At 41.9% G+C, this 27,599-nt stretch overlaps 1 protein-coding gene across 1 annotated transcript in view; it reads right to left on the reverse strand.

Moving 5' to 3' along the window:
• The window catches only part of CPEB1 (cytoplasmic polyadenylation element binding protein 1), a 387,216-nt gene that overhangs the window by 157,566 nt on the left and 202,051 nt on the right, over nucleotides 1-27,599 (reverse strand). The window contains exon 3 of the mRNA XM_053719311.1: nucleotides 26,552-26,656. Coding sequence (XP_053575286.1) covers nucleotides 26,552-26,656 — 105 coding nt within the window. The remainder of the gene's footprint in view (nucleotides 1-26,551; nucleotides 26,657-27,599) is intronic.

Raw genomic sequence — 27,599 nt, forward strand, 5'->3', positions numbered from 1 at the left:
GGGAGGGATAAAATAAAGACAGCCAATTCCTGCTGAAAATAATCCACACCCAAAATAAAGTTTAATGAAAACATAAGCAGAAGATTTAAACTGAAACCGCTGCCTGAAGTACTTTTCTGCCAAAAAACTGCTTCAGAAGAAGAACACATCAAAATGGTAGAATTTAGTAAAAGTATGCAAAGAGGACCAAGTTGCTGTTTTGCAAATCTGATCAACCGAAGCTTCATTCCTAAACGCCCAGGAAGTAGAAACTGACCTAGTAGAATGAGCTGTAATCCTTTGAGGCGGAGTTTTACCCGACTCGACATAGGTATGATGAATTAAAGATTTCAACCAAGATGCCAAAGAAATGGCAGCAGCTTTCTGGCCAGAAAGAACCAGAAAAGATGAAAAATAGACTAGAAGTCTTTCGGAAAGACTTTGGATGTTGTTAGTAGCTTCAACATAATAATACAAAGCTCTAAGAATGCAATGATTTCTCCTTAGAATTCTTAGGATTAGGACATAATGAAGGAACCACAATTTCTCTACTAATGTTGTTAGAATACACAACCTTAGGAAAAAATTCAAAAGAAGTTCGCAACACCGCCTTATCCTGAAGAAAAATCAGAAAAGGAGACTCACAAGAAAGAGCAGATAATTCAGAGACTCTTCTGGCAGAAGAGATGGCCAAAAGGAACAAAACTTTCCAAGAAAGAAGTTTAATGTCCAAATGAATGCATGGGTTCAAAAGGAGGAGCTAGAAGAGCCCCCAGAACCAAATTCAAACTCCAAGGAGGAGAAATTGACTGAATGACAGGTTTTATACGAACCAAGTCTTGTACAAAACAATGAATATCAGGAAGATTAGCAATCTTTCTGTGAAAAAGAACAGAAAGGGCAGAGATTTGTCCCGTCAAGGAACTTGCGGACAAACCTTTATCTAAACCATCCTGAAGAAACTGTAAAAAAATTCTCGGAATTCTAAAAGAATGCCAGGAAAAATGATGAGAAGACACCAAGAAATATAAGTCTTCCAGACTCTATAATATATCTCTCTAGATACAGATTTGCGAGCCTGTAACATAGTATTAATCACAGAGTCAGAGAAACCTCTTTGACCAAGAATCAAGCGTTCAATCTCCATACCTTTAAATTTAAAGATTTGAGATCCTGATGGACAAAAGGACCTTGCGAAAGAAGGTCTGGTCTTAACGGAAGAGCCCACGGTTGGCAAGAGGCCATCCGAAAAAGAATCCGTCCATGCTGGAGCTACCAGCAGAACGAGCATTCCTTCAGAATCTTGGAGATTACTCTTGGAAGAAGAACTAGAGGCAGAGAGATATAGGCAGGATGATACTTCCAAGGAAGTGATAATGCATTCACTGCCTCCGCCTGAGGATCCCGGGGTCTGAACAGATACCTGGGAAGTTTCTTGTTTAGATGAGAAACCATCAGATCTATTTCTGGAAGTTCCCACATTTGAACAATCTGAAGAAATACCTCTGGGTGAAGAGACCATTCGCCCGGATACAACGTTTGACGACTGAGATAATCCGCTTCCTAATTGTCTATACCTGGGAAATGAACCGCAGAGATTAGACAGGAGCTGGATTCCGCCCAAACCAGAATTCGAGATACTTCTTTCATAGCTAGAGGACTGTGAGTCCCTCCTTGATGATTGATGTATGCCACAGTTGTGACATTTTCTGTCTGAAAACAAATGAATGACTCTCTCTTCAGAAGAGGCCAAGACTGAAAAGCTCTGAAAATTGCACGGAGTTCCAAAATATTGATCGGTAATCTCACCTCCTGAGATTCCCAAACCCCTTGTGCCGTCAGAGACCCCCACACAGCTCCCCAACCTGTAAGACTTGCATCTGTTGAAATTACAGTCCAGGTCGGAAGAACAAAAGAAGCCCCCTGAACTAAACGATGGTGATCTGACCACCACGTCAGAGAGTGTCGTACAATCGGTTTTAAAGATATTAATTGAGATATCTTTGTGTAATCCCTGCACCATTGGTTCAGCATACAGAGCTGAAGAGGTCGCATGTGAAAATGAGCAAAGGAGATCGCGTCCGATGCAGCAGTCATAAGACCTAAAATTTCCAAGCATAAGGCTACCAAAGGGAATGATTGTGACTGAAGGTTTTGACAAGCTGATATCAATGTTAGACTTCTCTTGTCTGACAAAGACAGTCATAGACACTGAATCTACCTGGAAACCTAAAAAGGTTACCCTTGTCTGAGGAATCAATGAACTTTTTGGTAAATTGATCCTCCAACCATGATCTTGAAGAAACAACACAAGTCGATTCGTATGAGATTCTGTTAAATGTGAAGACTGAGCAAGTACCAAGATATCGTCCAAATAAGGAAATACCAATACCCTGTTCTCTGAATACAGACAGAAGGGCACCGAGAACCTTTGTAAAAATTCTTGGAGCTGATGCTAAGCCAAACGGTAGAGCCACAAAACTGGTAATGCTTGTCTAAAAAAGAGAATCTCAGAAACTAAAAGTGATCTGGATGAATCTGAATATGCAGATATGCATCCTGTAAATCTATTGTAGACATATAATGCCCTTGCTGAACAAAAGGCAGGATAGTCCTTACAGCTACCATCTTGAATGTTGGTATCCTTACATAACGATTCAATATTGATAGATCCGGAACTGGTCTGAAGGAATTGACCTTCTTTGGTACAATGAAGAGATAGAATAAAACCCCAGCCCCTGTTCCAGAACTGGAACTGGCATAATTACTCCAGCCAACTCTAGATCTGAAACACATTTCAGAAATGCTTGAGCCTTTGCTGGGTTTACTGGGACACGGGAAAGAAAAAAAAATCTCTTTGCAGGAGGCCTTAACTTGAAGCCAATTCTGTACCCTTCTGAAACAATGTTCTGAAACCAGAGATTGTGAATGGAATTGATCCAAATTTCTTTGAAAAGAACGTAAACTGCCCCATTCCAGCTGAGCTGGAATGAGGGCCGCACCTTCATGGGGACTTAGGAGCTGGCTTTGGGTTTCTATAAGGCTTGGATATATTCCAAAGTGAAGAAGGTTTCCAAACTGATACCGCTCCTGAGGATGAAGGATCAGGCTTTTGTTCCTTGTTGTGATGAAAGGAACGAAAACAATTATTAGACCTAAATTTACCTCAGATTTTTTATCCTGTGGTAAAAAAGTTCCCTTCCTTCCAGTAACAGTTGAGATAAAAGAATCCAACTGAGAACCGAATAATTTATTACCCTGGAAAGAAAGGGATAGCAAAGTTGACTTAGAAGACATCCAAGTTTTAAGCCATAAAGCTCTTCTAGCTAAAATAGCTAGAGACATATACCTGACATCAATTCTAATGATATCAAAGATGGCATCACAAATAAAATAATTAGCATGTTATAGAATAATAATGCTATGAGAATTATGATCTGTTACTTGTTGCGCTAAAGCTTCTAACCAAAAAGTTGAAGCTGCAGCAACATCCACTAAAAATATAGCAGGAGTAGAGACAGCCCCATTAACCTTAGGGATTTTGTCCCAAACTCTAATCTGTCAGATGGCACAGGATATAATTGCTTATAACGTTTTAAAAGGAGTAAATGAATTACCCAAATTATTCCATTCCCTGGAAATTACTTCAGAAATAGCATCAGGGACAGGAAACACTTCTGGAATAACTACAGGAGATTTAAAAACCTTATTTAAATGTTTAGTTTTAGTATCAAGAGGACCAGAATCCTCTATTTCTAATGCAATTAATACTTCTTTAAATAAAGAACGAATAAATTCCATCTTGAACAAATACAAAGATTTATCAGCATCAACCTCTGAGACAGAAACCTCTGAACCAGAAGAACCATTATCAGTATCAGAATGATGATGTTCATTTAAAAATTCATCTGAAAAAAGAGAAGTTTTAAAAGACTTTTTTGTATACTAGGAGAAATAACAGACATAGCATTCTTAATGGATTTAGAAACAAAATCTCTTATGTTATCAGGAACACTCTGAGTATTAGATGTTGACGGAACAGCAACAGGTAATGTAACAGTACTAAAGGAAATTTTATCTGCATTAACAAGTTAGTCATAACATTTAATACAAACAACAGCTGAAGGAACAGATACCAAAAGTGATACACTTAGCTTTGGTAGCTCCAGCACCGGGTAGCGATTTTCCTTAAGTATCTTCTGACTCAGTTGCAACGTGGAACATCTTGCAATATGTAATAGAAAAAACAACATATAAAGCAAAATTGATCAAATTCCTTAAATGACAGTTTCAGGAATGGGAAAAAAATGCCAGTGAACAAGCTTCTAGCAACCAGAAGCAATAAATAATGAGACTTAAATAATGTGGAGACAAAAGTGACACCCATATTTTTTTAGCGCCAAATAAAACGCCCACATTATTTGGCGCCTAAATGCTTTTGGCGCCAAAAATGACGCCACATCCGGAACGCCGACACTTTTGACGCAAAAGAAGGTCAAAAAATGACGCAACTTCCGGCGACACGTATGACGCCGGAAACAGAAAAAAAATTTTGCGCCAAAAAAGTCCGCGCCAAGAATGACGCAATAAAATGAAGCATTTTCAGCCCCCGTGAGCCTAACAGCCCACAGGGAAAAAGTCAAATTTTTTAAGGTAAGAAAAAAATTATTGATTCAAATGCATTATCCCAAATATGAAACTGACTGTCTGAAAATAAGGGATGTTGAACATCCTGAGTCAAGGCAAATAAATGTTTGAATACATATATTTAGAACTTTATAAAAAAGCGCCCAACCATAGCTTAGAGTGTCACAGAAAATAAGATTTACTTACCCCAGGACACTCATCTACATGTTTGTAGAAAGCCAAACCAGTACTGAAACGAGAATCAGCAGAGGTAATGGTATATATAAGAGTATATCGTCGATCTGAAAAGGGAGGTAAGAGATGAATCTCTACGACCGATAACAGAGAACCTATGAAATAGACCCCGTAGAAGGAGATCATTGCATTCAAATAGGCAATACTCTCCTCACATCCCTCTGACATTCACTGCACGCTGAGAGGAAAACCAGGCTCCAACCTGCTGCGGAGCGCATATCAACGTAGAATCTAGCACAAACTTACTTCACCACCTCCATAGGAGGCAAAGTTTGTAAAACTGATTTGTGGGTGTGGTGAGGGGTGTATTTATAGGCATTTTAAGGTTTGGGAAACTTTGACCCTCCTGGTAGGAATGTATATCCCATACGTCACTAGCTCATGGACTTTTGCTAATTACATGAAAGAAATATGGATTTTCTTTTTTTTTTTTTTTAAAAACCCACAAAATTCTTCTAGCTAAAAACATAGATTAACCCTCATTTGCGAATATATTCAATAAAATGAAGACACAAATGAAATCATTAGCATGATAGTCTAGTTTAAAGGACCAGTCAAAACCGAGGACTTGCAAAATGCAAAACAAGACAAATGCAACAGCACCTAGTCTAGTAAATGTTGTCCCTTTAACAATGCTAAAATAAATCATAATCTGATACTTGATCTTAAAGTAAACAGAAAAAAAATGAAACAATTGCAATATCACAGGACCAAGAAAAGTACCTGAAACTAAATAATTTTCCAAAAATAAGATACAACTATATAAAGGAAAATAAATACTATTTTGCTATAAAAACAATAGCATAATTAGTAGGAGAAGAGATAGCTCCAATAAATTGGAGAACCCTCCAAATTGAATTTAACTGCTGACAAAGAATATAGTTTAAAAATAAAAGAAAATTCTCAGCCTATTCCATTCCCTAGTATGGGGAATTGGAAAGAAAACCTCTGAAATCACAGAAGAATAAAAAGGCAGAAATAGTGTCAGCTAGTCTTAAAGAACTAGTTACCTTAATATCCAAAAAAATCAACACCTCTTCAACAAAGAACAAATGTACTTTAATAATAAAAAAATTATATAAAAAAGTAGATTTGTTAGTGTCAATATCTGATGAAGAGAATTTCTGAAAGAGAAAAAAACATCATCAGAGAAGGATAAATCAGTATGTTGTTGGTCATTTGAAACTTCAATAATTAAAAAAGAAGTGAAAAAGACCTAAAAATCGTATTAGAAGGCACGAAGTCAGACATAGCCTTAATCAGAAAAAATATTTCTTATAAATCTTCTAAACATTTCTTGCACTTAAGAATGGAAATGTATAAAGCATAAATACTAATGGAATCTGCATGTAAAAGTATATCATAATAACTTATTACAAACCATAGCTAAAGATAAACATTTATAACATTTAAAATAAATGAACTTAGCTTTGGTAGAACAAACTCAGTTAAGCATTTTTCCAGAAGTGGCTTCTGACTCAGGGACAAACGGAGACATCTTGCAATATGTAATAGAAAAAACAACATATAAAGCAAAATTGATCAAATTCCTTAAATGACAGTTTCAGGAATGGGAAAAAATGCCAGTGAACAAGCTTCTAGCAACCAGAAGCAATAAATAATGAGACTTAAATAAAGTAGAGACAATAGTGACGCCCATATTTTTTAGCGCCAAAAAAGACGCCCACATTATTTGGCGCCTAAATGCTTTTGGCGCCAAAAATGACGCCACATCCGGAACGCCAACACTTTTGGCGCAAAAAAACGTAAAAAAAATGACGCAACTTCCGGCGACACATATGACGCCGGAAACAGAAAAAAAAATTTGCGCCAAAAAAGTATGCGCCAAGAATGACGCAATAAAATGAAGCATTTTCAGCCCCCGCGAGCCTAATAGCCCACAGGGAAAAAGTCAAATTTTAAGGTAAGAAAAAAATTGATTAATTCATATGCATTATCCCAAATATGAAACTGACTGTCTGAAATAAGGAACGTTGAACATCCAGAGTCAAGGCAAATAAATGTTTGAACACATATTTAGAACTTTATATAAAAGTGCCCAACCATAGCTTTAGAGTGTCACAGAAAATAAGACTTACTTACCCCAGGACACTCATCTACAAGTAGTAGAAAGCCAAACCAGTACTGAAACGAGAATCAGTAGAGGTAATGGTATATATAAGAGTATATCGTCGATCTGAAAAGGGAGGTAAGAGATGAATCTCTACGACCAATAACAGAGAACCTATGAAATAGACCCCGTAGAAGGAGATCATTGAATTCAAATAGGCAATACTCTCTTCACATCCCTCTGACATTCACTGCACGCTGAGAGGAAAACCGGGCTCCAACCTGCTGCGGAGCGCATATCAATGTAGAATCTAGCACAAACTTACTTCACCACCTCCATAGGAGGCAAAGTTTGTAAAACTGATTTGTGGGTGTGGTGAGGGGTGTATTTATAGGCATTTTGAGGTTTGGGAAACTTTGCCCCTCCTGGTAGGAATGTATATCCCATACGTCACTAGCTCATGGACTCTTGCTAATTACATGAAAGAAAGGAGAAACTATAGGGTGCAGTGGTGACTAGTTTAAAAATAAAAAACACCTGCCTTAAAATAACAGGGCGGGCCGTGGACTGGATACACCACAAGAGAAAGAAATTTATCAGGTAAGCATAAATTTTGTTTTCTCTTGTAAAGGTGTATCCAGTCCACGAGTTCATCCATTACTTGTGGGATACCAATATCAAAGCTTTAGGACACGGATGAAGGGAGGGACAAGGCAGGCACTTAAACGGAAGGCACCACTGCCTGTAAGACTTTTCTCATAAGCTAAGCGGATTAAGCTTCTCAGCCAAAAAGAAAGAAGTAGACGAAGCCTTTTGGCCTCTCCTCTGTCCAGAGTAGACAACAAAGCAGATGTTTGACGAAAATCCTTCGTAGCTTCTAAATAAAACTTTAAAGCACGAACTACATCAATATTGTGTAATAGACGTTCCTTCTTAGAGGAAGGATTAGGACATAATGAAGGAACAACGATCTCCTGATTGATATTCTTATTAGATACCACTTTAGGAAGAAACCCTGGTTTGGTACGTAAAACTACCTTATCTGCATGGAAAATCAGATAAGGGGAATCACACTGTAAAGCAGATAACTCCGAAACTCTTCGAGCCAAGGAGATAGCTACTAAAAACAGAACTTTCCAAGATAAAAGTTTAATATATATGGAATGCAAAGGTTCAAACGGAACCCCTTGAAGGACTTTAAGAACTAAATTTAAACTCCATGGTGGAGCAACAGGTTTAAAAAACAGGCTTGATTCTAACCAAAGCCTTACAAATGCCTGAACGTCTGGAACCTCAGCCAGACGTTTGTGCAAAAGAATAGACAGAGCAGAAATCTGTCCCTTTAAGGAACTAGCCGACAATCCCTTCTCCAAACCCTCTTGGAGAAAGGATAATAACCTAGGAATCCTGACTTTACTCCATGAGTAACCCTTGGATTCACACCAATGAAGATATTTACACCATATCTTATGATAGATTTTCCTGGTGACAGGCTTTCGAGCCTGAATTAAGGTATCAATAACCGACTCGGAAAAAACCACGCTTTGATAGAATCAAGCGTTCAATCTCCAAGCAATCAGACGCAGAGAAATTAGATTTGGATGTTTGATTGGACCTTGAAGTAGAAGGTCCTGCCTTAGCGGCAGAGTCCATGGTGGAAAGGATGACATGTCCACCAGATCTGCATACCAAGTCCTGCGTGGCCACGCAGGAGCTATCAAAATCACCAAAGCTCTCCCCTGCTTGATCTTGGCAATCAGACGAGGGAGCAGAGGAAACGGTGGAAACACATAAGCCAGGCTGAAGGACCAGGGCACTGCTAGAGCATCTATCAGCGCTGCCTTGGGATCCCTGGACCTTGACCCGTAACAAGGAAGCTTGGCGTTCTGACGAGACACCATGAGATCCAGGTCTGGTTTGCCCCATAGTTGAATCAACTGGGCAAATACCTCCGGATGGAGCTCCCACTCCCCCGGATGAAAAGTCCGCCTCCCAGTTCTCTACTCCTGGGATATGGATAGCTGAGAGATGGCAAGAGTGAACCTCTGCCCATAGAATTATCTTTGAAACCTCCAACATTGCCAGGGGGCTCCTTGTTCCCCCCTGATGGTTGATATAGGCTACAGTCGTGATGTTGTCCGACTGAAATCTGATGAACCTGACCGCAGCTAGCTGAGGCCAAGCCTGAAGAGCATTGAATATCGCTCTTCGCTCCAGAATGTTTATGGGAAGGAGGGCTTCCTCCTGAGTCCACAAACCCTGAGCCTTCAGGGAGTTCCAGACTGCCCCCCAGCCTAGAAGGCTGGCATCTGTAGTTACAATTGTCCAATCTGGCCTGCGAAAAGTCATACCTTTGGACAGATGGACCCGAGATAGCCACCAGAGAAGAGAATCCCTGGTCTCTTGATCCAGATTTAGTAGAGGGGACAACTCTGTGTAATCCCCATTCCACTGATTAAGCATGAAAAGTTGAAGTGGTCTGAGATGTAGGCGGGCAAACTGAACTATGTCCATTGCCGCTACCATTAGGCCGATAACTTCCATACACTGAGCCACTGACGGCCGAGAAGTGGAATGAAGAACACCGCAGGAAGTTAGCTTTGATAACCTGACCTCTGATAGATTCAGTAGAAATGAAATTTTTTCTGACAGTGTTCCTAGGAAGGAAACTCTTGTGAGAGAAAACTTCATTCACCTTCCACCCGTGAGACCTCAGAAAGGCCAGATCAATGTCCGTATGGGACTTGGCGATTTGAAAAGTCGACGCCTGTATCAGAATGTCGTCTAGGTAAGGAGCCATCGCTATGCCCCGTGGCCATAGAACCGCCAGTAGGGACCCTAGAACCTTCGTAAAGATTCTTGGTGCAGTGGCTAACCCAAAGGGAAGAGCCACAAACTGGTAATGCTCGACTAAGAAGGCGAACCTGAGGAACTGATGATGATCTCTGTGAATCGGAATGTGGAGATAAGCATCCTTTAAGTCCACGGTAGTCATCTATTGACCCTCCTGGATCATAGGGAGGATGGTTTGGATAGTCTCCATCTTGAAGGATGGGACCCTGAGAAATTTGTTTAGGATCTTGAGATTCAAGATTAGTATGAAAGTTGCCTCTTTTTTAGGAACAATAAACAGATTTGTATAGAAGCCCTGCCCCTGTTAATCCCTTGGAACTGGGTGCATCACTCCCATAACCAGCAGGTCTTAAACACAATGTAAGAATGCCTCTCTCTTTATCTGGTTTACAGATAATTGTGAGAGATAAAATCTCCCCTTTGGAGATGAAGCTTTGAAGTCCAGAAGATATCCCTGGGAAACAACCTCCAGAGCCCAGGGATCCTGGACGTCTCTTGCCCAAGCCTGGGCGAAGAGAGTCTGCCCCCCACTAGATCCGGTCCCGGATCGGGGGCTACTCCTTCATGCTGTCTTAGAGGCAGCCGCAGGTTTCTTGGCCTGCTTACCTTTGTTTCAACTTATTTGTTTACTTATTGGACCTATCCTGAGGAAGGGCGTGACCTTTTCCTCCAGTAATATCAGAAATGATCTCCTTCAGACCGGGCCCGAATAGGGTCTGTCCCTTGAAGGGGATGTTAAGAAGCTTAGACTTTGACTTCTTGACTTTTGACTTAAGCCATAGCGCCCTACGCGCCAAAACCTGAATTCTTAGCCGTTAGCTTGGCTAAATGAAAAATGGCGTCAGAAATAAAGGAGTTAGCAAACTTAAGAGCTTTAATACTGTCTAGAATATCATCTAACGGGGTCTCCACCCGTAGAGCCTCCTCAAGAGATTCAAACCAAAAAGCCGCTGCAGCAGTAACTGGGTCAATGCATGCAAGAGGCTGGAGAATAAAACCTTGATGTATAAAAAATTTTCTTAAGGAGACCCTCCAATTTTTTTATCCATACGATCTAGGAAAGCACAACTGTCCTCGACGGGGATAGTTGTACGCTTAGCTAGGGTGGAGACTGCTCCCTCCACCTTAGGAACCGTCTGTAATGAGTCCTGTATGGTGGCATCTATGGGAAACCTCTTTTTAAAAGCAGGAGGGGGAGAGAACGGCACACCTGGTCTATCCCATTCCTTAGTAATAATTAACGAAAACCTCTTAGGGACTGGAAAAACATTGGTTTAAACAGGTACTGCAAAGTATTTGTCCATTTTACACAATTTCTCTGGAACCACAATGGGGTCACAGTCATCCAGAGTCGCTAAAACCTCCCTAAGCAATAAGCGGAGGTGTTCAAGCTTAAATTTAAATGCTGTCATCTCAGAATCAGACTGAAGCAACACCTTCCCCGAGTCTGAAAGGTCACCCACATATAGAAGCTCACCTGCCTCTGCTTCTGAGCATTGTGAGGGTATATCGGAGACGGGCAATAAAGCGTCAGAAAGCTATGTATTAATTCGAGCCCCAGAGCTGTCTCGCTTTCCTTGTAGCCCTGGCAGTTTGTGAGGGTAGCATTCATAACTTCCGCCATGTCCTGTAAGGTAAAAGAATTAGACGCGCTAGATGTACTTGGCGTCACTTGAGCGGGAGTTATAGGTTCTGACACATGGGGAGAGCTAGATGGCATACCTCCCTCTTTTCAGTCAGAGAATCCCATGGAGATAAATCTTTAAGCGCCAAAATATGGTCTTTATAGTTAATAGAAATTTCAGTACATTTGGTACACATTCTATGAGGGGGTTCCACAATGGCTTCCAAACATATTGAACAAGGAGTTTCCTCTATGTCAGACACGTTTAACAGTAATGAGACAAGCAAGCTTGGAAAACACTTTAATAAAGGTGAAAAAGCAATTAAACAAAAACGTTACTGTGCTATTAAGAGAAAAAAACTAGCACTTAAACTGCAAAACAGTGAAAAAATACAGTAAAATCTTTGAAATTTTTACAGTGTGAATAAGGGACTAAAGCAACATTGCACCCACTTGCAAATGGATGATTAACCCCTTAGGCCCCAAACCGGATTGAAAAACGTTAAAAAAAACTTTAAAAATCAATTGAGCACCATGCCACAGCTCTGCTGAGGCTCCTACCTGCCCTTAAATACGATTTTGTGCAGAAATAACCCCTTTGAAATGGTTCTCAGATGCCAGAGGACTCTTCTAGGGAAGCTGGATGTCTCAGTCTGTATTAAAACTGCGCAGTTAGAGTGCTAAAATATGCCCCTCCCACCATGTACTGGATGTCAGAGGGGCCTTAAGAAAAACAAAATTTATGCTTACCTGATAAATTTATTTCTCTTGTGGTGTATCCAGTCCACAGGGTTCATCCATTACTTGAGGGATATTCTCCTTCCCAACAGGAAGCTGCAAGTGGACACCCACAGCAGAGCTGTCTATATAGCTCCTCCCCTAACTGCCATCCCGTCATTCGACTGAAGACAAGCAAGAAAAAAGGAGAAACTATAGGGTGCAGTTGTGACTGTAGTTTAAAAAATAAAAAACACCTGCCTTAAAATGACAGGGCGGGCCGTGGACTGGATACATCACAAGAGAAATACATTTATCAGGTAAGCATAAATTGTTTTCTCTTGTAAAGGTGTATCCAGTCCACGGGTTCATCCATTACTTGTGGGATACCAATATCAAAGCTTTAGGACACGGATGAAGGGAGGGACAAGGCAGGAACTTAAATGGAAGGCACCACTGCCTGTAAGACCTTTCTCCCAAAATTAGCCTCCGAAGAAGCAAAAGTATCAAATTTATAGAATTTAGAAAAGGTATGAAGCAAAGACCAAGTCGCCGCCTTACAAATCTGTTCAGAGGCCTCATGTTTAAAAGCCCATGTGGAAGCTATTGCTCTAGTAGAATGAGCTGTAATTCTTTCAGGAGGCTGCTGGCCAGCAGTCTCATAAGCTAAGCGTATTATACTTCTTAGCCAAAAAGAAAAGTTGCCGAAGCCTTTTGGCCTCTCCTCTGTCCAGAGTAGAGAACAAACAAGCAGATGTTTGACGAAAATCCTTCGTAGCTTGTAAATAAAACTTTAAAGCACGAACCCCATCAAGATTGTGTAATAGGCGTTCCTTCTTTGAAGAAGGATTAGGACATAGTGAAGGAACAACAATCTCCTGATTGATATTCTTATTAGATACCACCTTAGGAAGAAACCCAGGTTTGGTACGTAACATTACCTTATCTGCATGGAAATCAGATAAGGGGAATCACATTGTAAAGCAGATAACTCCGAAACTCTTCGAGCCGAGGAGATAGCTACTAAAAAAAGAACTTTCCATGAAAAAAACAGAATTTATGTTTACCTGATAAATTACTTTCTCCAACGGTGTGTCCGGTCCACGGCGTCATCCTTACTTGTGGGATATTCTCTTCCCCAACAGGAAATGGCAAAGAGCCCAGCAAAGCTGGTCACATGATCCCTCCTAGGCTCCGCCTACCCCAGTCATTCGACCGACGTTAAGGAGGAATATTAGCATAGGAGAAACCATATGGTACCGTGGTGACTGTAGTTAAAGAAAATAAATTATCAGACCTGATTAAAAAAAAAAAACCAGGGCGGGCCGTGGACCGGACACACCGTTGGAGAAAGTAATTTATCAGGTAAACATAAATTCTGTTTTCTCCAACATAGGTGTGTCCGGTCCACGGCGTCATCCTTACTTGTGGGAACCAATACCAAAGCTTTAGGACACGGATGAAGGGAGGGAGCAAATCAGGTCACCTAAATGGAAGGCACCACGGCTTGCAAAACCTTTCTCCCAAAAATAGCCTCAGAAGAAGCAAAAGTATCAAACTTGTAAAATTTGGTAAAAGTGTGCAGTGAAGACCAAGTCGCTGCCCTACATATCTGATCAACAGAAGCCTCGTTCTTGAAGGCCTAAGTGGAAGCCACAGCCCTAGTGGAATGAGCTGTGATTCTTTCGGGAGGCTGCCGTCCGGCAGTCTCGTAAGCCAATCTGATGATGCTTTTAATCCAAAAAGAGAGAGAGGTAGAAGTTGCTTTTTGACCTCTCCTTTTACCGGAATAAACAACAAACAAGGAAGATGTTTGTCTAAAATCCTTTGTAGCATCCAAATAGAATTTTAGAGCGCGAACAACATCCAAATTGTGCAACAAACGTTCCTTCTTTGAAACTGGTTTCGGACACAGAGAAGGTACGATAATCTCCTGGTTAATGTTTTTGTTAGAAACAACTTTTGGAAGAAAACCAGGTTTAGTACGTAAAACCACCTTATCTGCATGGAACACCAGATAAGGAGGAGAACACTGCAGAGCAGATAATTCTGAAACTCTTCTGGCAGAAGAAATTGCAACTAAAAACAAAACTTTCCAAGATAATAACTTAATATCAACGGAATGCAAGGGTTCAAACGGAACCCCCTGAAGAACTGAAAGAACTAAATTGAGACTCCAAGGAGGAGTCAAAGGTTTGTAAACAGGCTTGATTCTAACCAGAGCCTGAACAAAGGCTTGAACATCTGGCACAGCAGCCAGTTTTTTGTGAAGTAACACCGACAAGGCAGAAATCTGTCCCTTCAGGGAACTTGCAGATAATCCCTTTTCCAATCCTTCTTGAAGGAAGGATAGAATCCTAGGAATCTTAACCTTGTCCCAAGGGAATCCTTTAGATTCACACCAACAGATATATTTTTTCCAAATTTTGTGGTAAATCTTTCTAGTTACAGGCTTTCTGGCCTGAACAAGAGTATCGATAACAGAATCTGAGAACCCTCGTTTCGATAAAATCAAGCGTTCAATCTCCAAGCAGTCAGCTGGAGTGAAACCAGATTCGGATGTTCGAACGGACCCTGAAAAAGCAGGTCTCGTCTCAAAGGTAGCTTCCAAGGTGGAGCCGATGACATATTCACCAGATCTGCATACCAAGTCCTGCGTGGCCACGCAGGAGCTATCAAGATCACCGACGCCCTCTCCTGATTGATCCTGGCTACCAGCCTGGGGATGAGAGGAAACGGCGGGAACACATAAGCTAGTTTGAAGGTCCAAGGTGCTACTAGTGCATCCACTAGAGCCGCCTTGGGATCCCTGGATCTGGACCCGTAGCAAGGAACTTTGAAGTTCTGACGAGAGGCCATCAGATCCATGTCTGGAATGCCCCACAGCTGAGTGACTTGGGCAAAGATTTCCGGATGGAGTTCCCACTCCCCCGGATGCAATGTCTGACGACTCAGAAAATCCGCTTCCCAATTTTCCACTCCTGGGATGTGGATAGCAGACAGGTGGCAGGAGTGAGACTCCGCCCATAGAATGATTTTGGTCACTTCTTCCATCGCTAGGGAACTCCTTGTTCCCCCCTGATGGTTGATGTACGCAACAGTTGTCATGTTGTCTGATTGAAACCGTATGAACTTGGCCCTCGCTAGCTGAGGCCAAGCCTTGAGAGCATTGAATATCGCTCTCAGTTCCAGAATATTTATCGGTAGAAGAGATTCTTCCCGAGACCAAAGACCCTGAGCTTTCAGGGCTCCCCAGACCGCGCCCCAGCCCATCAGACTGGCGTCGGTCGTGACAATGACCCACTCTGGTCTGCGGAATGTCATCCCTTGTGACAGGTTGTCCAGGGACAGCCACCAACGGAGTGAGTCTCTGGTCCTCTGATTTACTTGTATCTTCGGAGACAAGTCTGTATAGTCCCCATTCCACTGACTGAGCATGCACAGTTGTAATGGTCTTAGATGAATGCGCGCAAAAGGAACTATGTCCATTGCCGCTACCATCAACCCGATCACTTCCATGCACTAAGCTATGGAAGGAAGAGGAACGGAATGAAGTATCCGACAAGAGTCTAGAAGTTTTGTTTTTCTGGCCTCTGTCAGAAAAATCCTCATTTCTAAGGAGTCTATTATTGTTCCCAAGAAGGGAACCCTTGTTGACGGGGATAGAGAACTCTTTTCCACGTTCACTTTCCATCCGTGAGATCTGAGAAAGGCCAGGACAATGTCCGTGTGAGCCTTTGCTTGAGGAAGGGACGACGCTTGAATCAGAATGTCGTCCAAGTAAGGTACTACAGCAATGCCCCTTGGTCTTAGCACAGCTAGAAGGGACCCTAGTACCTTTGTGAAAATCCTTGGAGCAGTGGCTAATCCGAAAGGAAGCGCCACGAACTGGTAATGTTTGTCCAGGAATGCGAACCTTAGGAACCGATGATGTTCCTTGTGGATAGGAATATGTAGATACGCATCCTTTAAATCCACCGTGGTCATGAATTGACCTTCCTGGATGGAAGGAAGAATAGTTCGAATGGTTTCCATCTTGAACGATGGAACCTTGAGAAACTTGTTTAAGATCTTGAGATCTAAGATTGGTCTGAACGTTCCCTCTTTTTTGGGAACTATGAACAGATTGGAGTAGAACCCCATCCCTTGTTCTCTTAATGGAACAGGATGAATCACTCCCATTTTTAACAGGTCTTCTACACAATGTAAGAATGCCTGTCTTTTTATGTGGTCTGAAGACAACTGAGACCTGTGGAACCTCCCCCTTGGGGGAAGTCCCTTGAATTCCAGAAGATAACCTTGGGAGACTATTTCTAGCGCCCAAGGATCCAGAACCTCTCTTGCCCAAGCCTGAGCGAAGAGAGAGAGTCTGCCCCCCACCAGATCCGGTCCCGGATCGGGGGCCAACATTTCATGCTGTCTTGGTAGCAGTGGCAGGTTTCTTGGCCTGCTTTCCCTTGTTCCAGCCTTGCATTGGTCTCCAAGCTGGCTTGGCTTGAGAAGTATTACCCTCTTGCTTAGAGGACGTAGCACCTTGGGCTGGTCCGTTTCTACGAAAGGGACGAAAATTAGGTTTATTTTTTGCCTTGAAAGGCCGATCCTGAGGAAGGGCGTGGCCCTTACCCCCAGTGATATCAGAGATAATCTCTTTCAAGTCAGGGCCAAACAGCGTTTTCCCCTTGAAAGGAATGTTAAGTAGCTTGTTCTTGGAAGACGCATCAGCCGACCAAGATTTCAACCAAAGCGCTCTGCGCGCCACAATAGCAAACCCAGAATTCTTAGCCGCTAACCTAGCCAATTGCAAAGTGGCGTCTAGGGTGAAAGAATTAGCCAATTTGAGAGCATTGATTCTGTCCATAATCTCCTCAAAAGGAGGAGACTCACTATCGACCGCCTTTATCAGATCATCGAACCAGAAACATGCGGCTGTAGCGACAGGGACAATGCATGAAATTGGTTGTAGAAGGTAACCTTGCTGAACAAACATCTTTTTAAGCAAACCTTCTAATTTTTTATCCATAGGATCTTTGAAAGCACAACTATCCTCTATGGGTATAGTGGTGCGTTTGTTTAAAGTGGAAACCGCTCCCTCGACCTTGGGGACTGTCTGCCATAAGTCCTTTCTGGGGTCGACCATAGGAAACAATTTTTTAAATATGGGGGGAGGGACGAAAGGAATACCGGGCCTTTCCCATTCCTTGTTAACAATGTCCGCCACCCGCTTGGGTATAGGAAAAGCTTCTGGGAGCCCCGGCACCTCTAGGAACTTGTCCATTTTACATAGTTTCTCTGGGATGACCAACTTGTCACAATCATCCAAAGTGGATAATACCTCCTTAAGCAGAATGCGGAGATGTTCCAACTTAAATTTAAATGCAATCACATCAGGTTCAGCCTGTTGAGAAATGTTCCCTGAATCAGTAATTTCTCCCTCAGACAAAACCTCCCTGGCCCCATCAGACTGGGTTAGGGGCCCTTCGGAAATATTATTATCAGCGTCGTCATGCTCTTCAGTATCTAAAACAGAGCAGCCGCGCTTACGCTGATAAGTGTTCATTTTGGCTAAAATGTTTTTGACAGAATTATCCATTACAGCCGTTAATTGTTGCATAGTAAGGAGTATTGGCGCGCTAGATGTACTAGGGGCCTCCTGAGTGGGCAAGACTCGTGTAGACGAAGGAGGGAATGATGCAGTACCATGCTTACTCCCCTCACTTGAGGAATCATCTTGGGCATCATTGTCATTATCACATAAATCACATTTATTTAAATGAATAGGAATTCTGGCTTCCCCACATTCAGAACACAGTCTATCTGGAAGTTCAGACATGTTAAACAGGCATAAACTTGATAACAAGTACAAAAAACGTTTTAAAATAAAACCGTTACTGTCACTTTAAATTTTAAACTGAACACACTTTATTACTGCAATTGCGAAAAAACATGAAGGAATTGTTCAAAATTCACCACATTTTCACCACAGTGTCTTAAAGCCTTAAAAGTATTGCACACCAAATTTGGAAGCTTTAACCCTTAAAATAACGGAACCGGAGCAGTTTTGAACTTTAACCCCTTTACAGTCCCTGGTATCTGCTTTGCTGAGACCCAACCAAGCCCAAAGGGGAATACGATACCAAATGACGCCTTCAGAAAGTCTTTTCTAAGTATCAGAGCTCCTCTCACATGCGACTGCATGCCATGCCTCTCAAAAACAAGTGCGCAACACCGGCGCGAAAATGAGGCTCTGCTTATGCTTTGGGAAAGCCCCTAAAGAATAAGGTGTCTAATACAGTGCCTGCCGATATTATTATATCAAAATACCCAGATAAAATGATTCCTCAAGGCTAAATATGTGTTAATAATGAATCGATTTAGCCCAGAAAAAGTCTACAGTCTTAATAAGCCCTTGTGAAGCCCTTATTTACTTGCTGAATAAACATGGCTTACCGGATCCCATAGGGAAAATGACAGCTTCCAGCATTACATCGTCTTGTTAGAATGTGTCATACCTCAAGCAGCAAGAGACTGCACACTGTTCCCCCAACTGAAGTTAATTGCTCTCAACAGTACTGTGTGGAACAGCCATGGATTTTAGTGACGGTTGCTAAAATCATTTTCCTCATACAAACAGAAATCTTCATCTCTTTTCTGTTTCTGAGTAAATAGTACATACCAGCACTATTTCAAAATAACAAACTCTTGATTGAATAATAAAAACTACAGTTAAACACTAAAAAACTCTAAGCCATCTCCGTGGAGATGTTGCCTGTACAACGGCAAAGAGAATGACTGGGGTAGGCGGAGCCTAGGAGGGATCATGTGACCAGCTTTGCTGGGCTCTTTGCCATTTCCTGTTGGGGAAGAGAATATCCCACAAGTAAGGATGACGCCGTGGACCGGACACACCTATGTTGGAGAAATTTAATATCTATGGAATGCAAAGGTTCAAACGGAACCCCTTGAAGAACTAAATTTAAACTCAATGGCGGAGCAACAGGTTTAAACACAGGCTTGATCCTAACTAAAGCCTGACAAAACGCCTGAACGTCTGGAACCTCAGCCAGACGTTTGTGCAAAAGGACAGAGCAGAAATCTGTCCCTTTAAGGAACTAGCTGACAAACCCTTCTCCAATCCTTCTTGGAGAAAAGATTATCCTAGTAATCCTGACTTTACTCCATGAGTAACCCTTGGATTCACACCAATGAAGATATTTACACCATATCTTATGATAGATTTTCCTGGTGACAGGCTTTCGAGCCTGAATTAAGGTATCAATAACCGATTCGGAAAAACCACGCTTTGATAGAATCAAGTGTTCAATCACCAAGCAGTAAGACGCAGAGAAATTAGATTTGGAAATTTGAAGGGAACATGAAGTAGAAAGTCCTGCCTTAGCTGCAGAGTCCATGGTGGAAAGGATGACATGTCCACCAGATCTGCATACCAAGTCCTGTGTGGCCACGCAGGGGCTATCAAGATCACCAAAGCTCTTTCCTGCTTGATCTTGGCAACCAGACGAGGGAGCAGAGGATACTGTGGAAACACATAAGCCAGGCTGAAGGACCAGGGCGCTGCTAGAGCATCTATCAGCGCTGCCTTGGGATCCCTGGACCCGTAACAAGGAAGCTTGGCATTCTGACGAGACACCATGAGATCCAGTTCTGGTTTGTCCCAAAGTTGGATCAACTGGGAAAATACCTCCGGATGGAGCTCCCACTCCCCCGGATGAAAAGTCTGCCGACTTAGAAAATCCGCCTCCCAGTTCTCTACTCCTGGGATATGGATAGCTGAGAGATGGCAAGAGTGAACCTCTGCCCATAGAATTATCTTTGAAACCTCCAACATTGCCAGGGGGCTCCTTGTCCCCCCCCTGATGGTTGATATAGGCTACAGTCGTGATGTTGTCCGACTGAAATCTGATGAACCTGACCGCAGCTAGCTGAGGCCAAGCCTGAAGAGCATTGAATATCGCTCTTAGTTCCAGAATGTTTATCGGAAGGAGGGCCTCCTCCTGAGTCCACAAACCCAGGGAGTTCCAGACTGCACCCCAGCCCAGAAGGCTGGCATCTGTCGTTACTATAGTCCATTCTGGCCTAAGGAAACTCATTCCCTTGGACAGATGGACCCGAGATAGCCACCAGAGAAAAGAATCCATGGTCTCTTGATCCAGATTTAGTAGAGGGGACAAATCTGTGTAATCCCCATTCCACTGATTGAGCATGAAAATTTGCAGTGGTCTGAGATGTAGTCATATATTGACCCTCCTAGATCATAGGTAGGATGGTTCGAATAGTCTCCATCTTGAAGGATGGGACCCTGAAAAATTTGTTTAGGATCTTGAGATCCAAGATTAGTCTGAAAGTTCCCTCTTTCTTGGGAACTATAAACAGATTTGAATAGAAGCCCTGTCCCTGTTCCTCCTTTTGAACTGGGTGGATCACTCCCATAACTAGTAGGTCTTGAACGCAATGTAAGAATGCCTCTCTTTATCTGGTTTGCAGATAATTGTGAGAGATGAAATCTCCCCTTTGGAGATGAAGCTTTGAAATCCATAAGATATCCCTGGGAAACAAATCTCTAGAGCCCAGGGATCCTGGACGTCTCTTGCCAAAGCCTGGGCGAAGAGAGAAAGTCTGACCCCCACTAGATCCGGTCCCGGATCGGGGGCTACTCCTTCATGCTGTCTTAGAGGCAGCAGCAGGCTTTTTGGCCTGTTTCCCCTTGTTCCAAGCCTGGTTAGGTCTCCAGACTGGTTTGGACTGGGCAAAATTTCCCTCTTGTTTTGTAGAAGAGGAAGATGAAGCTGCGCCACTCTTGAAGTTTCGAAAGGAACAAAAATTAGTCTGTTTGGTCCTTAACTTGTTGGACCCATCCTGGGGAAGGGCGTGGCCTTTTCCTCCAGTTATATCAGAAATCTCCTTCAGTCCAGGCCCAAATAGGGTCTGCCCTTTGAAGGGGATATTGATAAGTTTAGACTTTGAAGTGACATCAGCTGACCAGGATTTAAGTCATAGCGCCCTACGTGCCTGAATGGCAAAACCTGAATTTTTAGCCGTTGGATTGGTTAAATGAAAAACGGCGTCAGAAATAAAGGAATTGGCTAACTTAAGAGCTTTAAGCCTGTCAAGGATATCATCCAACGGGGTCTCTACCTGTAAAGCCTCCTCCAGAGACTCGAACCAGAAAGCCGCTGCAGCAGTAACTGGGGCAATGCATGCAAGAGGCTGGAGAATAAAACCTTGTTGTATAAAGATTTTCTTAAGGTAACCCTCTAACTTTTAATCCATTGGATCTGAGAAAGCACAACTGTCCTCGACAGGGATAGTAGTACGCTTAGCTAGGGTAGAAACTGCTCCCTCCACCTTAGGGACTGTCTGTCATAAGTCCCGTGTGGTAGCATCTAGTGGAAACATTTTCTTAGGCAAAGAGAATGACTGGGGTGGAGGGGAAGGGAGTAGCTATATATACACAGCTCTGCTGTGGTGCTCTTTGCCACTTCCTTTTAGCAGGAGGATAATATCCCACAAGGATGAAATCCGTGGACTCGTCTTATCTTGTAGAAGAAATGTATAAACTATTTAGCATGGGTGTTTTTTGCTGGTTGTAGATGTGTAACAGATTTTGTGGGTCAAAGTTAGTGTTTTTTTCAATTTTTTTTATAGTAAATTATAAGATATGATTAAAATAATGGTATCTTTAGAAAGTCCATTTAATGGCGAGAAAAACGGTGTATAATAAAAAATGTAAAAATAGCCTTGGTCCCAAACGGTCAGAAAATGGAAAAGTGCTGTGGTCCTTAAAGGGTTAAAGTCCCTTTAAGGGCCACTAAAGTGTGGAAAAGGGTAATCCCAACTTAAAATAATGTCCTTCACTCTGTTACGAGAGGAGAAGTCCTTAGCCGCTCAATAATGACAGTCGCTACAGATTGACACAGCAAAGCGTGAATCCCCCTGCGCAGTGCGGATTGCACCACACAACTTGCAGAGTGCGCCAAAATTCTAAGAGCAAAAAACACTAGTCCACGCCATAGACCAGGCTGAAGCCTTGCACAGCACCTGCGTTCGGCCATAAGAGCAACTAACCGGTCGTAAGGTGCAAAAGTTATGCCAACATAATATGCTTGAGGGAAACTTATTAAAATCTAACCCCCTTTTCATAATACTTTTCTCAGTTTATTGATCATCATATTTTAGTACTGTGTGCTATAGTACAGAGGTCTACCCTTAAGTGCAACTGTTGAAAACTGTACTACAGTCATAGCTAAAACATAATAAGTAACCATTAAGGGCTTAAAAATCATATGGATACTTACCTAGCAACAGACCCTTCCCACTGTGCTAATCCCCATTACAGTCCTATGGAGAAAACAGAATTTATGTTTACCTGATAAATTACTTTCTCCAACGGTGTGTCCGGTCCACGGCGTCATCCTTACTTGTGGGATATTCTCTTCCCCAACAGGAAATGGCAAAGAGCCCAGCAAAGCTGGTCACATGATCCCTCCTAGGCTCCGCCTACCCCAGTCATTCGACCGACGTTAAGGAGGAATATTTGCATAGGAGAAACCATATGGTACCGTGGTGACTGTAGTTAAAGAAAATAAAATATCAGACCTGATTAAAAAAACCAGGGCGGGCCGTGGACCGGACACACCGTTGGAGAAAGTAATTTATCAGGTAAACATAAATTCTGTTTTCTCCAACATAGGTGTGTCCGGTCCACGGCGTCATCCTTACTTGTGGGAACCAATACCAAAGCTTTAGGACACGGATGAAGGGAGGGAGCAAATCAGGTCACCTAAATGGAAGGCACCACGGCTTGCAAAACCTTTCTCCCAAAAATAGCCTCAGAAGAAGCAAAAGTATCAAACTTGTAAAATTTGGTAAAAGTGTGCAGTGAAGACCAAGTCGCTGCCCTACATATCTGATCAACAGAAGCCTCGTTCTTGAAGGCCCATGAGGAAGCCACAGCCCTAGTGGAATGAGCTGTGATTCTTTCGGGAGGCTGCCGTCCTGCAGTCTCGTAAGCCAATCTGATGATGCTTTTAATCCAAAAGGAGAGAGAGGTAGAAGTTGCTTTTTGACCTCTCCTTTTACCGGAGTAAACAACAAACAAGGAAGATGTTTGTCTAAAATCCTTTGTAGCATCTAAATAGAATTTTAGAGCGCGAACAACATCCAAATTGTGCAACAAACGTTCCTTCTTTGAAACTGGTTTCGGACACAGAGAAGGTACGATAATCTCCTGGTTAATGTTTTTGTTAGAAACAACTTTTGGAAGAAAACCAGGTTTAGTACGTAAAACCACCTTATCTGCATGGAACACCAGATAAGGAGGAGAACACTGCAGAGCAGATAATTCTGAAACTCTTCTAGCAGAAGAAATTGCAACTAAAAACAAAACTTTCCAAGATAATAACTTAATATCAACGGAATGTAAGGGTTCAAACGGAACCCCCTGAAGAACTGAAAGAACTAAATTGAGACTCCAAGGAGGAGTCAAAGGTTTGTAAACAGGCTTAATTCTAACCAGAGCCTGAACAAAAGCTTGAACATCTGGCACAGCTGCCAGCTTTTTGTGAAGTAACACAGACAAGGCAGAAATCTGTCCCTTCAGGGAACTTGCAGATAACCCTTTTTCTAATCCGTCTTGAAGGAAGGATAAAATCTTAGGAATCTTAACCTTGTCCCAAGGGAATCCTTTAGATTCACACCAACAGATATATTTTTTCCAAATCTTGTGGTAAATCTTTCTAGTTACAGGCTTTCTGGCCTGAACAAGAGTATCAATAACAGAATCTGAGAATCCTCGCTTCGATAGAATCAAGCGTTCAATCTCCAAGCAGTCAGCTGGAGTGAAACCAGATTCGGATGTTCGCCACAGTGTCTTAAAGCCTTAAAAGTATTGCACACCAAATTTGGAAGCTTTAACCCATAAAATAACGGAACCGGAGCCGTTTTAACACTTTAACCCCTTTACAGTCCCTGGTATCTGCTTTGCTGAGACCCAACCAAACCCAAAGGGGAATACAATACCAAATGACGCCTTCAGAAAGTCTTTTCTAAGTATCAGAGCTCCTCTCACATGCGACTGCATGCCATGCTTCTCAAAAACAAGTGCGCCACACCGGCGCGAAAATGAGGCTCTGCTTATGCTTTGGGAAAGCCCCTAAGAAATAAGGTGTCTAATACAGTGCCTGCCGATATTATAATATCAATATACCCAGATAAAATGATTCCTCAAGGCTAAATATGTGTTAATAATGAATCGATTTAGCCCAGAAAAGTCTACAGTCTTAATAAGCCCTTGTGAAGCCCTTATTTACCATCGTAATAAACATGGCTTACCGGATCCCATAGGGAAAATGACAGCTTCCAGCATTACATCGTCTTGTTAGAATGTGTCATACCTCAAGCAGCAAGAGACTGCACACTGTTCCCCCAACTGAAGTTAATTGCTCTCAACAGTCCTGTGTGGAACAGCCATGGATTTTAGTTACGGTTGCTAAAATCATTTTCCTCATACAAACAGAAATCTTCATCTCTTTTCTGTTTCTGAGTAAATAGTACATACCAGCACTATTTCAAAATAACAAACTCTTGATTGAATAATAAAAACTACAGTTAAACACTAAAAAACTCTAAGCCATCTCCGTGGAGATGTTGCCTGTACAACGGCAAAGAGAATGACTGGGGTAGGCGGAGCCTAGGAGGGATCATGTGACCAGCTTTGCTGGGCTCTTTGCCATTTCCTGTTGGGGAAGAGAATATCCCACAAGTAAGGATGACGCCGTGGACCGGACACACCTATGTTGGAGAAAAAAAAATTGATAGCCCATCCTCTTCTGTAAGAGTATAAGATATATTGAAGGAGTACACTTCATGGTCAAACAGGAGGTGGCTAAATAACGTCCCAGCATCATCTGTGGTAGGCTTGTGGCTACAGCTTCAACAAGAAGATTTATATCTACACAGCCAGTACTCTCCTGAAACCCTCTCTCTTCAAGGAACTATCCACTAAGGGAAATTCAGGGATTAACATCCTTCCATTTTTCAACACTGGGACACCTCTAACCTTGCCTGCTCCTAGTTGACGAGGCAAAGATCTACTGGGAGAGAGAGAGGGAAGTGGGAAGGATATTTAAAGACTTGTTGTAGGTGCTCTTTGCCTCCACCTGGTGGCCAGGAAGTGAATTCCGACAAGGGATTTTGTGGACTATCACCACCATAGAAAGCAATATGAGACGGAACACAAACACGCGCGTACGTACAGACAAACGCGTGCGCCAAACGCGTGCACACACAAAGAGGCACAGGCTAACACGAGTAAACAAGCAAGCGCAAACACGCATGCAAACAAGAGTAAACAAGCATTAAAACAAACGTGCGTACACAGAAATGCACAGACACACACAAACATGCACACACACTTAGATGTGTGCACGAATATGAATATGCGGGTGTGTATGTTTTAATTCCATGTTAAAGCCGGCCTTTTTTTTTTTTCTAACATCCAAGACCTCATATCTTTGAACCCTTATAACTGTTGAGCAATTAAATATTTTTAGTAATTATTAGACGGTGTCCTTTTAAATGGATTTGATGTGTTTTGTGACACTTTTTTGCAAAACAGTTAACCAGATATCAGAGTACGTGTGTTAACTGCGATAAACTTTACTTTCAACCTTTAATGCGAGTGCTAAACCAGACACGCAATAACACCCACGATAAACCCTTTTTGCTTGCGCTTAACTTAGACCAACATTGGTAGTAGAATGGGTTGTACTTAAAGGATACTAGACCCAATTTGTTTTCTTATGATTCAGATAGAGCATGGAATTTTAAGCAACCTTCTAATTTACTATTAATTTTTTTTTAACAATAAAAAATAATCTGTCTTTCCTACTAGTCATTCTTTTAAATAACTGCAATATAGGGCCAAATTCAATATATAGCAAGATGTTACTTATTGTATTTGGAAAATGTGATATAAAGTATCCTTTTTGAATTTAAACAATTTTCAAGAGCATGAAAGGCTATAATAAAATAAGAGCAGCTGGAGAGGCCCAAGTTGGTTCCTTTTTTCTGTAGCCTTTAAATGTTTTATTAAAAAGGTCAGTTTTATTAAAATTTGTACAGCTGAAGCTTTATGTTTGAGACTAAGACACGTCTTTAAATAAGACTGCAATATTTAGCTACTATATAAATCAGGTTAGCATTGGGTAATAAAAACTTGGAAAAATAACCCTTTAACTGATACAGAAAAAATAGTAGTCTTATACTAGAAAGCAGATTAAATATGAAACCCAGAAATGAAAATCCCAGCTTCCCATCACCGTGTCACCAGATGAAAGTCATCACTCAATTCACCAGTGCAGCCTCAGGAAGTGCTCAAATAATTTGAAGTCCTACCACATCTGCATTACCTTTAGGCATATTACCTTTGGGAGGGCAGCGAGGGTGCTTGCCATCCTTACCAGGCCATTCAACACTTAAAGCTCCAAATACTCTGAAAGTGTTTATCAGTCCAGCTATAATAGGAAAGAAAAAGCAGCATATTAAAAACAAGCTTTCAGTCAGTACATTTTGGTAGATTAAAGTTAAGATTTAAATGCATTCTTTAAAGGGACACAATACCTAAATGTAGAACTTAAAATCTTTTTACAGCTATGCTGCATCAGACAAGAAATTGTCACCTGAACATCTCTGTAAAAAAACAAACTTATATGCTTAACTGATATATTTCTTATCTTCAGATGGGAGTCAACAGCTGCATTCATTACTTTTGGGAATTCAGAACCTGGCCACCAGGAGGAGGCAAAGACACCCCAGCCAAATGCTTAAATACTCCTCCCACTTCCCGAAGTCATTCTGCCGAGGAACAAGGAACAGTAGAATAAATATCATGGTGAAAAGGTGCCAGAAGAACAAAAAAACAGAAAATACAGAATTTATGTTTACCTGATAAATTACTTTCTCCAACGGTGTGTCCGGTCCACGGCGTCATCCTTACTTGTGGGATATTCTCTTCCCCAACAGGAAATGGCAAAGAGCCCAGCAAAGCTGGTCACATGATCCCTCCTAGGCTCCGCCTACCCCAGTCATTCGACCGACGTTAAGGAGGAATATTTGCATAGGAGAAACCATATGATACCGTGGTGACTGTAGTTAAAGAAAATAAATTATCAGACCTGATTAAAAAACCAGGGCGGGCCGTGGACCGGACACACCGTTGGAGAAAGTAATTTATCAGGTAAACATAAATTCTGTTTTCTCCAACATAGGTGTGTCCGGTCCACGGCGTCATCCTTACTTGTGGGAACCAATACCAAAGCTTTAGGACACGGATGAAGGGAGGGAGCAAATCAGGTCACCTAAATGGAAGGCACCACGGCTTGCAAAACCTTTCTCCCAAAAATAGCCTCAGAAGAAGCAAAAGTATCAAACTTGTAAAATTTGGTAAAAGTGTGCAGT

Source organism: Bombina bombina, chromosome 6 (assembly GCF_027579735.1).
Source record: "Bombina bombina isolate aBomBom1 chromosome 6, aBomBom1.pri, whole genome shotgun sequence".
Lineage (NCBI taxonomy): Eukaryota > Metazoa > Chordata > Amphibia > Anura > Bombinatoridae > Bombina > Bombina bombina.